The sequence below is a fragment of the Sceloporus undulatus genome, chromosome 2 (genome assembly GCF_019175285.1).
Source record: "Sceloporus undulatus isolate JIND9_A2432 ecotype Alabama chromosome 2, SceUnd_v1.1, whole genome shotgun sequence".
Taxonomy (NCBI): domain Eukaryota; kingdom Metazoa; phylum Chordata; class Lepidosauria; order Squamata; family Phrynosomatidae; genus Sceloporus; species Sceloporus undulatus.
Genome location: NC_056523.1, coordinates 277,015,152 through 277,030,408, shown reverse-complemented (window position 1 = coordinate 277,030,408; position 15,257 = coordinate 277,015,152). Strand labels below are relative to the sequence as shown.

Here is a 15,257-nt window from a genome sequence, read left to right as displayed (position 1 = left end):
CAAGCTCTCACCGCGCCACCTGGGTGCCATCTTGGCATTTGCCCATCCACACAGCACGTGCCATAATAATGCATGTCATGCGCAGCACCCAAACAGCGCAGTGCGGAAAAGGCGTCATGACGCCATGCAGTGGCGCTTATGATGCTCCTTCCAGGAAGCTGCTTAGAGCGGCTTCTTTTTGCTCCCTACAGGGAGCGGATCGGTGCTGCTGCAGGCAGCTGCTGTGGCACCAATTTGGGGCATCTGTACAGCCCCTTAATTTTTATTTGAAAATAAGACTCCTGTATCATTACAGCAGTGGCAAACTCGGTATGTTGTTGTTTCTCCGATGGTTACCTGCTTTTCTTTCATCCAAGAATGTAGTGCAGGAGGAGTGGATGGGATACATAAACTGCCATCCACAGGGTGCATGTGCCCCCCCTCCCCCCATGATCATTGGTGTGACACTCAGGGGCTCCTAGGGGTGTCAAATGCCCTCTATTGGGCATGGGGCATTTTGCCATGTTTTTAGCTGCCCCCCCCTCAGGGGTGGGGCCTCAGGAAAGGACTTTTTAAAAAATAACTGCAGTTACTTCAGGTCATTTCATAAGTGGCCTAGAAGGACCTACAAACATAGTGAAAAAACTCTGACAGCCTTTTGTGTGTGGGGGGAGAGGGGGCTGTGGTGAAAGGATATGGTCTCCTAGGAGGCTAATGTGGCCCCCTAGCCCCTCATAGTTGTTAAGCCTTGATATATAGCAATATGATGTTGCATCGCTCTTAAGCCATGCCAGAAAGTGACAGCTAAGCATATTTTCTGGAGTACTTTCATCCATGCTTCCTGAATTGACTTGGATCAGGTGAGATATTAATTAATTAATTAAAATTGGCTTGAGAGCAGTGCTGTGTCATGGTTGTCAAGTTGTTCTCCATTCTAGGAAGAAAGTGTGATTGGAGATATATGGGACCCTTGTTTTAATGTAAAAATTAGAGAAGCATGGCCGAACCAGACACTTTGTATGAAAATTAAGGGAATTAGCAACACTCCCTCCCCATAAGGAGTAATATAATCCGTATCAGTGGGTTTCCAAAAACCATAACATCAGTACTAATGATTTTTTGAGTAACGTTCCAAAGTGTGTAGTGTCTACATTCTGTCTTTACCCCATGGGTCAGAAAAGGTTGTGTCGATAGTCGCAAAGCAACACACACATACCTAAATCCAAACATCCCTTACTCATCTTAATCACACTGGAAAAAGTTGGAAAAATAATCCCATCTGTGCTTCTTTCGCAGCCTACAGGACAAAGTAAATAATGAAATAAATGTCTCTCTGCCTTCCTCTTCAGAAAAATGCCACATTTTGACACTGTCCATTCAGTACCTTTGGTCTTCCAGATGTTTTAGATAAGCCAGTATGGTCAGTGATAAGAGGTTGTGGGAGCTGTGCTTTAAACCATCTAGAAGGCCAAAGATACCTCATCCCTGATCCAGTGGCTAGCTTTTCATGCCAAACTCATGCAACATTGTACAAAGCAAACAGGAAACATAAGTGCTTTTCTCTAACAGTTCAATCAAAATTAAGTCTAACTAAATTTATTGGGACACAGTCCTTAGTACATATTGGTAATATTGCATCCTGTGGCATATCACTGAAACAGATGGCTTCAGAAAACACCAGAAAGTATCTACAAAGGAGAAATTATGGAATGAGAAATTATGGAATGAGTATGCCAATACTAAGTTTCTTTTATTTTGCAAACTCTGAGAGAGCTCATATTTGATCCCATATCTCTCAGTATACCCCTAGGACAATGTTGTCTAGCCTTTTAAAAAAGCAAATCCAAGTAAATCTCTTGGGAAAACATGAAAGCATACAGTACTCAGACATGTGTTCAGTAGTCTGTACAGTATAACATGTAAATAACTCCTGAAGGGAGAACCTTTGTTGGTAATAAGGGAAGGCTTTATATCAAGTCTTACTATTACTGAGTTTAAGTTTGTCATTTAGTACAATAAAATACATCTTTTATAAGTTTTTTGGCATGTTAATGCTCTGTGCTTTAAGAACTCCCTGCTCTAGTTTTGCACACAAATTGCTTTAACATTCTTTAAGCAATTTCTTTAAGAAACCTTGAGTTTGTAATCCCATTACTAGGCTTCTCCAAGCCAGCCAAAGACCAGTGGATCAGAATCCCACAAAAGGAAAAGAAACAAGAAGCAGGTGATAACAGGTGTTGGTTTCTGTGTGTCTTTTGTTTGATAATAACAGCAGTCACACCAGCAGCATGTGCTCATTCATTAGTGCTGAACTAATAAGCTGCAGTTTATGTCTGTCTGTATTTTTGTGAAATCACACATGCAATCTTTTCCCAAAGGGCTAGTACACCATGAAAAAACCCACCCAAATACATTTTTATCTTTATCATCTTTGACATAACTGATTGTTCAGATGGTTAGATAAAAATATCCTGGTCAAATATGTGTTTTGGTGGAACATCACCATTGGGAAGCATATGGAATCCACAATATGAGAGACTTCTCAAGTTTAAAAGAGAAGAAGAAAACTAGGATTTCATGTTCTTACTTAAAGTTTGAAGTCTTTTGTACTTTTAAAACAAGTTGGGGTGTTGTGTGTGTGCTTGTTTTTGCTCAATTTTTGTGTGTTTGTGCCAGAGAAATGCTTTTACTCAATTTTGAAAGTGATTGGCTAATCAAGAGTGGGGAAATATGCAGAACTTTAGTTGAATTGAGAAATTTTTCATAAGAGTTCTGAACCAAATGCTCCATTGTTGTGATGAGATAAAGCTGCCCTTGAGGTCTTCTGAGCTGACATATGTCCCATTTTCAGATTGGAAACACCTCTCTCTCTCCCCCCCCCTCTCAATTCTATCTAAATTGTCTTCTTCAGTATCACCTTAGCATTTTTCTTTCAACATCTCTGATGTCACTTTGTTTTGTGCTTTGCTTTCTTTCATTTTGCTCTCTTCTGTCAGTGAGCAGTCTTGGCTGTGTATCATGTTAAGCAAGCGATTGGAATTGTGACTTTTAGCATCCTTAGTGTCATCGAAAGATTACAATTCCTGTTTAAAAAGCCTTTTTTTTTTCATTTTAAGGGAATCTTTGTAATTTCTTTAGTTTAATAATTCAAACATTTTTCATATTACAGGCAACACAGAAATCTAAGACAGAACCTGAAAAAGCAGTTCAGTTAGTCAAGGTAATGTAGCACAGTTTTTATTCTGAATGTGAGTTAATTGTGCCTATTGCAAGGGTGACTAAAGTGTGGTTCCTCCGGGGCTCCCTAAAGCCATCAGGTGGCCAGCCTCCTGTTCAGCAAGGCAGCAAATGATGCAAACAGTGTATGTGCCTTGTCATGGGTTAAATTACAGGACCCATGATACTGGGAGTATCTTCAAAATGTTACTTTTGTGTACTACAGCTTCCAGCATGGCCACTCTGCTTATGAACAGGAAAAGAAATACACAGAGTTATTCACAGATGTAAGATAGATAGTACAGTAGCAGTTTTCTCATTTCTTGCCCTGGAGTCATGGCAAATAGTCGCATAAATTATTGTCACTTTTGAAGAAAGGTGGAAGGCTTAACAGATGGAAAGGAGGTGGGGTCCAAATCAGTAAAACCCCAGTTGACAGTCTAATAGGGATTGTGTCCCCCTCAGCTGGGAAATGTGCTTTGATTTTGAACAGAGGCATTTGCTTAGTTGAACATTCCTAATTCTTATGCATTGGTGGAAAGCAATAGCCATGGTATACAAATGCAACTTTTTTGCATTTGGATGGTGTTAACTCTCAAAGTGACAACTGTGCTGATTGGTACTTGGTGGATCTTGCAGATTAGATTGTTCTGCATGAAAGACTAGTAAGGTACGTTTATGTTTAATTCTTATATTTCTGTCTATATACACACAGTCAGATGATTCTCTGACTAAACATCCATCTGAAGAGAAGCAAAAAGACCCAGGAGGGGTAATTTATTTACTTATTATAGTACTATAATTCATTTTTACACATATATGTTTAATGATGTTAATAATAAACAAACAAAAATTATTTGTGCAGGCAAAAAGCCCTAGCAAACCTTCTGTGATAACACAACCTAAACTACAGAGTACTGGAAAACCTACACAAACTGATGGGACATCAGTAAAGCTGACATCAAGAGAAGAAGCAAAGGTAAGGCAAAAGGGGAAGTTCTGAAGAAAGCACTTGAGTAGTACTTCTGTGTGTAGTGTATAGAGCTAATCTCAAAAGTTGTGGGAGACAAAAATTAGTGAAATACAGTTTTAATCCAGTCAGTGCGGGAATACAATATCATTGTATCCATACAAGTGACTTGTCTTTTTTGGCCTCCATTTTTCAAGAGACGAGAGCATACTTTTTGCTAATAATAAATTGGTTTGTTGTACTGTAACAAATTTTCAGAGGGACAGCTATGTGTTAGTCTGTTGCAGTAAAAACAACAGTCTTGTAACATTTTAATAAAGTCTAACACATTCATTATGCCACAGCTTTTGGGGAACAGTCATAATGTGCACTACTGTAATATGTAAACGTACAAGGCTATGATTCCACTCTGTGTAAGTGCTTACAGAACTTTAATATAATTCCTTGCCAATATTAATGTGATCCAGTTAGAGTAAAATGAAGTGAGATTTCTAATTGATTGTGCTCAAAAGTCAACTACCAGCTAAAAATGTAGGGTGATTTAAGTTTCCTAAGGCTTTAGCCTTTGGTAAGGAAAACAAAAATATTTAAATATAAAAAATACCAAAGCCAAGCCTGTTAGGGTCTAGCTTTAAATGATCAGAAATGTGCTCTTGACTAACTATGCTTCACTAAGAACTGAGACTGACTCCAAAAACAACACAAGTAGCTTGTAGTTCAAATAAAAGTTTACTAATGGATTCAATGTATATATACATACAACCTACATCCTGCTCTAGCTAGTGAATAGTTCAGGTAGACAAAAAAGTCTTTATCTCACCATCTTTCCAAAGAAAGTTGAGAGAGGATGGAAAGCAAGCAGTTCAGTGGAAAATCTTTAGAGAGAATGTCTGTTAGTCCCAAATGGGAAATGACCTAAATCACGTGGTTGGTCTGAATGAGAGAAGGAGAGAGAGGAGAGTTTGCATGCAGGAAATCCCTATCTGTTTAATAAACCCCCTTGTGATTATTTGGTAGTCCTCAGGTAATATTTTTTGGTATAACATAGAGAAGCAACTCCAAGGAGTTGAATAGCTTTACTGTGATATGGAGCACATGTGTATAGAAATTAAATTGGTATAAAACATTTTGTGGAGGGCTAGAGCAGATGGGTGGGAAAGAGCAATTTTTATGTGTATAATTTGTGTAACATGTTTTTTTTTTTGTATAATAAAATCCATAATTAAAAAAGTGGGTCTGAACCCCACTGACCACATGACCTGTTACCAAGGTGGGCCACAGACTTGAGGCGGATTGTCACCAGTCAGGAGTCACATTTTTCCAGCTCCTTTTTGCTCCAATCTAGCTTTGGCGTAGGTTCTGGCTACTTTGGAGGCATGCATTGTTTGCTCCAGGGCAAAGCTAACTTTTGTCCTCAATGCAAAATGATTTCCATGAGAACATCAGGCAGCAAGCCAGCTGGCAATATTACTGGCAAAATTAATTATGGGCCTGATTTTCAGTTTTTTCTTCACTTCAGGTTAAAACTGACAAGAAACCATTGGCTGGCAAAGCAGCTGTTGCTAGCACAGGTGTAGGAGTTACAGCTCCTGTTGTCACAGCTGCATCTTTGGAGGTGAGTTTAGTGGCATTTGATATTTGTCAGGTGCACCAGTAATAATATGTCAAGTCTAGAAAATGCATTCTTTATTTTCAGATTAAAGAAAATAAATTGGCAGCCACAACTCCTGCTGCTTCAGACAGTAAACCAGCTGAAAAGGTAAGCAGTGTTTTATTTGCTATCTAAATATGTAAAATACAGCACAGTATGCTATAAAAACAGTCATTTTTAAAAAACATTTATAGGTAACTATCAGCATAGGTAAATCTCCTGTTCCTTTCTCCTACTCCTCTTCCTTGACAATGATGATAATGACGATTGACTGCTACTATTGGTTAAATTTGCTTTATATTACATGATTTTTTTATGAAAGAATCATCCTCCAATAGCTAAAACCTTTGTAGCCCAGCTCCCTATTAACCTTTTGCTATCTTTTTCTTCCTGTATTTGTCTTGCCTTCGGTCAGGGTTACTCAAACCTATGAGTAACTCTGGCTAAAAGAAGAATAAATGTCCTTTAATTTTTGATCTTAATTTAATATTAGTTTGCAATGGAATCAGATCAATTTTTCTTGACAAGGGTAATTAACTAGTCTAAAAACATTCATCCTGAGAGGGTTGTGTGTTCCTTACAGTTTCACAGGTCTCAGGTGTGCTTCGGGGAAAACAGTATCTATTTATCATCTGCTCTTTTTTCTCCAACAAAAATTTGAGGGACTAGTGTTGACATTCAGAAGTGGCATACAGAGTAAACATTTTAGAAGCATTGGGCCAGATGACTGTTTATATTTTGAGCTGAGGATGTCTGCCACTTTCTTAAATGTGGTGAAGCAATAGGGAGAGATCTCTTCTGGTGAAATAATTTGGACAAGAGTATCATTTATTGGAGAGCTTGTGAACTTAAAAAGTTTTTCAGCCTTCTCAGCTCAGAAGTTTGGACTATGTTGAAAAAATTAGCTCCTCAGAGTGGAATTTGGATAAATAGCAATTTTTTTTAAAAAAAAGTATCTACATGTTGTCTACATCTTATAAAATTTAACCATATTTTTCTAGTCTGATTTAGATACTGCCTTGGATGACTTAATAGATACACTTGGGGGGCCTGAAGAAAATGAACCACCTGCTCCTGCTTATACTGGACCACAAGTTTCGGTATGGGATCTCTGTCAAAATTATGGGTCCTTATTTATTAAGCTTGCGTTTGTGAAATTGTTTGTCCGTGGCAGTGACTGTTTTTGTCTATCAGTAGCAATAGCAGTAGTAAGTACATTTGTATACCGCTTATCAGTGCACTTAAGCACTCACTAAGTGGTTTAAAATGTCTAAGCTAATTGCCCCCAGCAAGATGGGTACTCATTTTAGTGATCTCAGAAGGATGCAAGCCTGAGTTGAGTGTGAGCCCTTGGCTGGTATTGAACTTGCAACTTTGGGGTTTGTGAGTGAGTGGCTGCAGTACAGGCATTTAAGCACTGCACCACCAGGGCTCTCTTAAGTACAGCTCCATTTTTATTTCCTAGTGCAAGGTAAACATGGAGAGCTGGTGATTCAGACTTTTGAATCTCAATTTACAATGAGGGCTCAGATCAATCTGACCTGAAAGAAGCTCATGAACCACACTATACACTATTAAATAGTTTAATTATGGGGCCAAACAGACCAGCAGCTTGGAGTGGCCAAAGGCCTCTCCAGCCCCAATCAGCACAGGACCATGGCAGGTGGACAGTGTGACCCTGAGGCCGGCTGCTGCTGCGGTCCAGAGAAGATCACTGGCAAGGAGTGGGGGTTTTGCGCGCCTTTTGTGGCCGGGTTTCGGTGTGTTAGCTAGCCTTGGTGCAGCTTCTGGACAATCTGGGGCCATGCACCATCTGCACATCACACCCCCGTTTGAATTTAAAATTATTAGTGAATGTGAGTTACCTTTGTAATTATCTTGTCAATTTACAAACATAATTTTGAAAATTCAATCCTGTGCCCATTTTCCTTGGTGGGCATAAGGCAGTTCAGTCTTGTGAATCCTTTTGATATAGGTCAGGTGGATTTTTAATATTTAATCCTCATGGAAGCCTGATGAAGGACCAGAAAGAGTCTGGCATATGCTTTCCACTTCAGTTTTGGGGGATTTTCATCACCACCCCTTTCTTGCTTGACAGAATCTATCACTTCATATATGTTTGCATGCATGTAGTCACCTGATATAAAAATGTAATTCAGAAGTCTGTTGGATTCAGTGGACTTACTCCCAAGAAAATGCATATAGAATTGTGATTTATATTTTACATTTATTTTACATTTATGAGGACGATAAAGATAATGGAACTCTGAAGAACTAGGAGAGGGACAGTAATCTTAAATTTAAATTTTAAACTGTAGTTTGGAATAATGGCTTGAATGAACCTGTATTGCATTCACAGGCAGATTAAATTGTTTGTATTTGTATGCTATCCCAACCATGTTTATGGAGTGGCATTTCCCTATATTCCATACCTAGAGGGAGCTTACCAATGGGATAGGGGGAAAAAACAAAGGCTGTGGAGTTGATACACCAAACCTTCAATTTCCACTTCTCTATTTTTCTAATGTCCAGTTCTGAGCCAAACTCTGACTCCTAAATGGCAAATGTATATTAATGAGTAATAACAAATTTGCTATAGTAAAATGGTATCATAGTGCATTTCATCACCACCATGTGAATTATCAAGCTAGTTAGATTGATAGAACATGAAGTATATTTATTTAAAACTTCTAAACAAGAAATTTCCCAAATTCCTATGAAAATATATATGTAACAAACTAGACATTTAATATTACAAATGTTTATTGTGAAGTCAGAGTTGCAGTCAGCACATTTCGATCAACTCTTAACTACCCAAAACTGCTTCTGACTCCTTGACTCTTGATTCCATAGTGCTGAAAAGATCAGTGTTTCACATAGAAATACTGCCACCGACAGTATGTTCTGAGATGTCCAGTCTGTCTTTATACTAGGCTATATATAGACCTAGTTCCACCTCTTCTTTTTTGACTATTTGCTGCCCTATATTGATCATTTTCTTGATTCACATTTTCATTTTTTCCCTTACCCCTACCCCAAGGAGGTAAAAAGGTCTGGAATTGAGTGCAATTGCTTCTTAAGTTACTGAAGGGCTTGTACATACCGTTATGATACTGTCACATGTGTGATTACATGCTTTTATAAATTTAGAATGTAGAAAACAAGAGAGGTCAAGTGACAATCAAGTCTTCAAGCTACATTTATGAGGACGATAAAGATAATGGAACTCTGAAGAACTAGGAGAGGGACAGTAATCTTAAATTTAAATTTTAAACTGTAGTTTGGAATAATGGCTTGAATGAACCTGTATTGCATTCACACTTCTTCAAATCTCCTCTGTGACTAAGAGGAGAGGAGAGGAAGACTGCACACATTTCCATTTTTAAGTTAGACCAAACTACACTTCTCAGCTACTTACAAACTGAGAAGTGTAGCTTATTGTAGCCAGAGTTGTGATCGAACAACATAGGAGTTGAAGAGAAATGCATAAATTTTAACATGCAGATTTTTTTTAAAAACTGGCAAATAAGCTCAGAAAGAAGGTCCTTGATAACTATATTTATTTTAGATGAGCTTGTTGGGGAAATATTTTCTTCTCTGCTGTGACCCTGAGAAAGTTCCATTCTGTTTGCTTTGGGAAGAAATCTTTCACTGATATAAATGGGGAATTTCTTCCCAACTCAAGGAACAGTTTAAGATGAGAGGCTTCCATTAGCATTACAGCACTCTTACATTTTTAAAACAATTAGCACTTTAAAGGCAAATACACTTTTTAAGTTTGATATTTTAAAACCAAACACAGGGATAGAAACAGACTATAGTTACTTGGTAGACACAATGGGAAACTCACATTAAGTAAAAGTAGATTTTTTTGTCCCTTCCTCTTGCACACAAAGCAGGAGGAAGAATAAGTGTGCAGGTTCATTTTGTAATTATCCATTCTAAACTGTGGTCCAGTTGCTCAAAATGTTGGGGTACATTATGAAAAAATAAAGATTAAATATAATGTCTTCTGTTCTCATAAAATTATCTTAACCAGAATCCTGTAAATCCTGTGACGTTCATGGAATTGTCATCAACACACACACACACACACACACACACACACACACACAGAGAGAGAGAGAGAGAGAGAATGTTATGCTTAAATGAGGGTTAATTCACATTGAATTCTCCTTAGTAAACTGTGATCTTACATAAACAACTTGTAACCATTTATAAATTACAATTGTCCCTCCTGATTTGCAGTCTTGCCATTCGCGTCCCCCAGTCTTTCATGGACAGCAAGCTGGGAGGGACATAATGGCGTGTGCACCATTCTGCATGCGGGAGCATATCCCCATTGATTACAATGGGGCTCCAGTATTGGCGATTCTACCAATTTGCAGGGGGGAAGTCTGGAACAGATCCCCTACGAATCAGAAGGGATGACTCTAGTTACTGATTTCAAGAATAAAGACAACATTTTATTTGATGCAGGAGGGCCCATTATCTTCCTTATATATAGAAGAATTGGGAAAACGAGAGAGCACCATCCCTCCAGAATACAGAAAACTATTGGAGGTAAGACAGAGGGCACAAAGTATACCTTACATTTTTCTCTGCTGTATATTGGCACTCATCATTAAGTAATTTTGTTTTTCAGAGTAAAGGAGATGACAGAGTAGTTCCCTCACCAGCAACAGCAGAAGAATCTCAGGTATAGAAAGCTTATTTATCAGAAAATGTAAAAACGGAAAAAGTTTTAAAGGACTTTTTTACATGATTCTGTTGCTTTATATTGCAGTCAGTGTAATCTAGATTAAAGTGACCATGTTTTATTTCCATTGAAATCCATCATCTGTGATTAGTGTAGTCTGGATCACTATATATATTTTTTGCACTTAAATACTCATGGGTGTGATGATATTTATGATTCAGTTGGCTTAACTGCAACAGCCCAGGCTTAAATAGGATTTGGTTCACAGCTCTAGAATATGTGTAGTTAATACCAAAATGACTTGTCTTCACTCAGCTTCAATTGATATTAGTGGGTGGAAACTCTAGAGAGTTGATATAGATGTCATACAACAAAGATGTGTACACACCTACATTTTATATTGTGTTTAGTGATTGCTGCATTATTGACTGAAGACCATATTTTCTCCGTGTCTGATGTGGAGGGTCATAGGAGCCATCTGAATATATAATCCAGAACTGATTATAATTCTGCCATTGATTTCAAAAAGATATCTACTGCTTTCACAAAATTATCCTGACTAGAATCACAAGAGCTAAGAAAATATGGATCCTAGAAGGCAATACTTCTATTTGGAATAAGTGTTTGACATGTCAGACAGTATAGTGTGGAAACCCGACTGTTTTAGCTTATTAAAGCATAATGTTTATATATTTCCCCCCCAAAACTGTGGTGGCTTGATAGTTTCTAGAAGAACACAGAAGAATATTGTAGTAGTTTTTCTAGGAAAGAGTTATTGAAATTTCATATTTTATTTTAGCAAGCCAGTCTCCTCAGCAAATAATTTTGAGTAAAACAAACAAACATCCTGCCACAATAGTTCAGATGCCACCTGTATTAACAACCACAGAATATTACCATGGTCTGTAATTCCTCCCATTTCTAGTGCTGTTTCACAATTAGTGACAGTGGAGGACCAGATAAATGAGTCACTGTAACTTTGAGAAGGGGACTGATTTTCCCCATATTATTTACTGGTTCCACATTTCTTGAAGGAACAACTCATATTTCCAGATCAGGATTTATCAGCCCTATATATATCTCTGAATCTATGTTCAATGCCCACGAGTTGTAAACTGCTGTCTGATAAATAGTATAAGTATAACCCAGTTTGTGTTTTCATTTAGCCAACGATGACAGATGATGACCTTGCAGATGCTCTGTCATCTGATTTTACTTGCAGTGCTGTATCACCTCCTGAAGAGAAAAATGTCATGCCAAAAAAGGTACTGATTTTGCAACCTTTTTAATTTAATGCATAACAAAAAAATCTAAACCTGGAAGAATATGTTTAGCTGTTTTTAATAGTGATGTCTTCATTAATTTGAAATTTTTTTTATGTTATAGAAGAAGCCTGCAGAAGAAGGTGATCTTTTATTACCTGAGTCTGCCAGTTTAGTGAGCAGTCCAGCTTCTCCTAAAGAGAAGAAGCCAAAACTGGAAGAGGTATAACCCTCTTGTATATTAAATAATCTTAACTTTTCAGAAGAGACACATGTAGACCTTTTCATGACCTGTATGCAAAGGGATCTTGCAGCACCTCTGAGACTTACAGTGTGAAAGAAGTTGTAGCATGACCAAGTCTATGAAAGCTCATGCTGCAACTTTTTTCACACAGTTAGTTTCAAAGGTGTTGCAAGATGATTTGAGACTAACATGCCTATGTTCCTGAATTCTTTTCATAACCTTATAACCTGAAAGGGTATTACAAAGCTATGTATAAAGAAAGAGTGAATGTGGAAAGACCTTATAGGGGTTCCTATACAATCTTAGCTGTTTCTGTTTCTATTGCCACTACTAGTAGTATTTTTACTGTTTGACTATAAGTCATTAAAACATTCAGCAACAAACTCCTTCCCACCACAGCAAATAACAAAAGCTGTTGTATAGCTTATTTTTCATCATTAAACATCAGGCAATGTACATATTCGTTGTTGTTGTGTGCCCTCAAGTCGTTTCCAACTTATGGCAACCCTAAGGTTTTGCAGTTAACCTGTTGCAGTTGTCAAGAAAAGCCTGGGCTTTTCTTGACAAGTTTCTTCAGAGGTGCTTTGCAATTACCTTCCCTGAGGCTGAGAGTTTTTGACTTGCCCAAGGTCACCCAGTGGATTTACATAGCTGACCTGAGATTCAAACCCTGTCCAACATTCAAACCACTACACCACTCTGGCTTTCTACACGTTCATTAGGTGTCAGAAAACTGTTTCTCAGACAAAATTCAAATTGACGTAAATGATACATGGTCAAAAATACTTAACTGTTTATTTAATATATGCTCAAACAATACCCAGAGAGCCACTGTTTAATGCTCTGTTTTGTTTTGTTTGCCGCTTGATTTGGGTTTTTTTTATTATTCATGTATTTAAAATACTTTATTCATAATACAAAATACAAAATCTTGCAATCATAAAACAATGTTATTTAAAAAGTTTCATCTCATTAAAAACTTTGCTTATTAAAATTTTACACAATCCAATTCATTTAAAATAAATCTGACCATAAAGAACAGTGGCTAGATGGAGGATAAATGGATGTAAAATTTGTATTAATGTAATCTATAAGAGGAGACCATTTTTCCTGAACAGGTCTTTGATTTTGTTGTTTTGAGTTATATTTCATATTATATGTTAATTTCTCCATAAGCCATTGATCCCAAACTCTTTTCCACCACCTATCCAGGGATACAAGACCTGTTTTCCAATTATTAGCCACTTCTAGATGAGCTGCTGTCAGCAAAAAAGATATCAACTTTCTGTTTTTTAAAGATTTATTACCTTTTGTGTATATTGAAAGTAACATAAGAGCTGGGCAAAAAAATATTTTTTGTTTTGTAATGGAAGCAGTTTGGTTGATCACATCATGCCAGAAGTGGGTAATTTTGGAACAGTATAACCACATATGGATATAAGTCCCTAAGACTGGACAACCTCTCCAACATAAAGGTGATATAGATTTTATTATCTGTGATTTCCTAACAGGGGTCAGATACCATTTATGTACTAGCTTTAGAAAGTTCTCTCTGGTTAAAGCTGATCTTGACTTCAACACATAAGATGACCAAATAGCACACCAGTCTGATTCTGGAATTGTTATATTTAGTTCACTTTCCCACAATGTTTTGATACAGCTCTGGTTTATTTTTAAATAAAACTGTTAAAAACAACAGCAACAGTTATTATTCTTATTATTATTTTAACCTTTGAACCTTCAGATGTTTTGACCATCAACTGTCAGAAGCCCTGGCCAGAATGACCACTGTTCAAGGCTTTTGAGAAATGAAATCCAAAAGAATAAAGGTTGAAAAGTGTTGGTTTAAACTATTTTGGTTGTTTAAAATACTGTATCTGTAAGCCTGGGAGGATTGGGGTGCAGCCCACTGAAGGAAGCTATATTCATTGAAGAAAATGCATTCCTTTTTCTGGTTTTTTATTTCAATATCCTCCTTGCCAAATGGCCCAAATGGTTTTAAACTTTTGGTGGTATAAGAGACTAGGCATGTATAGTGTACACATTCTTATAGATAAGAGGTAATTGTAGGTTAATTAAAAAAAAAAAGATTACCTAACGGTTCATTTCAAAATAACTTCAGTTTTGATATAATCATGAAATTTTGTATCCAGTAAAGATTAAAGGATTTCCTTGTATGATTCTGTAATCTGTAATGAATATCTAAAAGAGTTGAGCCTTAATTTAAAATACCCTCTGTATTCAAGATACATCTTCAGATAGCCCTAGGAAGCTTGTTAATTAGATGTGATTGTTGGGATTGTTTTTAACAGATCTGCTTGTTTGACTGTTTAAGTCAGGATGTGATTTCATTTCCTTGGTATCTGACAAAATAAAAACTTGCTTGCTTTCATTATGTGAAAGTTTGTGTTGGCCTGTGGCCTCTGTGTTCTCACTTGTTAAGTTCCATTGTACCATCACTCATACTATTGCCTACTGAAATTATGGGTGGTAGAGCATAAGAATACATTTTTATGTCTTACTTACCTTATATAGCCTTAATATTGAAGAATATTAGGTGTATGGAAGTAACATATCATTCATTTATTCATCTGAAGGTAGTTTATAGTGACACTCATTATCTTAAAATAAATGGGAATTCATTGTTGTTATGGAGAAGGGTCTGCAAAAGGTGATGTTGCACTTCACTATCACCATCCCTTATCTTTGGCTATGTTCACTGGGGTTGATGGGAGTTACAGTCCAGTAACATTAAGAGAACTGCAAATGCCCCTCCCTTGTCTTTGCATTATGTGCAAATTACTTTACTTTAATGAGTCCACAGCTACTGGGTCTTAGAATAAGCATTATTAAAGCCTTCACCCCAGTAGTTTCCTTGGAATTTAGTCCTAACTACAAAAAATCAGGACATGACCAAGATATGTTGCTCATGCCAGCTTCATATATTATTGGCAAAATAAATGCGGAATTTATCCACTTTGGGGTCTGTATAAGCCTTCAAGTCATCTGTCGGCTTGTGGCCACCCCATGAATTTCATAGGACTTTCGTAAGTAAAGAAAACTCTAGAGGTGGTTTTACCAGCCAGCATGGTATAAGGGTTTGAGTGTTGGGCTACAAATCTGGAGATCAGGGTTCAATACCCTGCTTGAGCATAAAAATTCACTGGGTGACCTTAGGCAAATCACATTCTCTCAGCCTCAGAGGATGACAATAGCAAGCCCCCCTTTGTTTAAAA

General features: G+C 37.3%; 1 protein-coding gene across 7 annotated transcripts in view; it reads left to right on the top strand.

Annotated features, from left to right (window-relative positions):
* Window positions 1-15,257, top strand: part of CAST (calpastatin) — a 98,490-nt gene that overhangs the window by 56,475 nt on the left and 26,758 nt on the right. For 5 of the 7 annotated variants that reach the window (XM_042448318.1, XM_042448319.1, XM_042448320.1 and 2 more), the window contains 11 exons: window positions 2,138-2,203; window positions 3,149-3,199; window positions 3,911-3,967; window positions 4,061-4,174; window positions 5,685-5,780; window positions 5,862-5,924; window positions 6,818-6,916; window positions 10,296-10,379; window positions 10,462-10,515; window positions 11,682-11,780; window positions 11,902-12,000. In XM_042448318.1, the coding sequence (XP_042304252.1) occupies window positions 2,138-2,203; window positions 3,149-3,199; window positions 3,911-3,967; window positions 4,061-4,174; window positions 5,685-5,780; window positions 5,862-5,924; window positions 6,818-6,916; window positions 10,296-10,379; window positions 10,462-10,515; window positions 11,682-11,780; window positions 11,902-12,000 (882 nt within the window). The remainder of the gene's footprint in view (window positions 1-2,137; window positions 2,204-3,148; window positions 3,200-3,910; window positions 3,968-4,060; window positions 4,175-5,684; window positions 5,781-5,861; window positions 5,925-6,817; window positions 6,917-10,295; window positions 10,380-10,461; window positions 10,516-11,681; window positions 11,781-11,901; window positions 12,001-15,257) is intronic. The other 2 variants (XM_042448317.1, XM_042448322.1) reach the window with 2 other exon arrangements.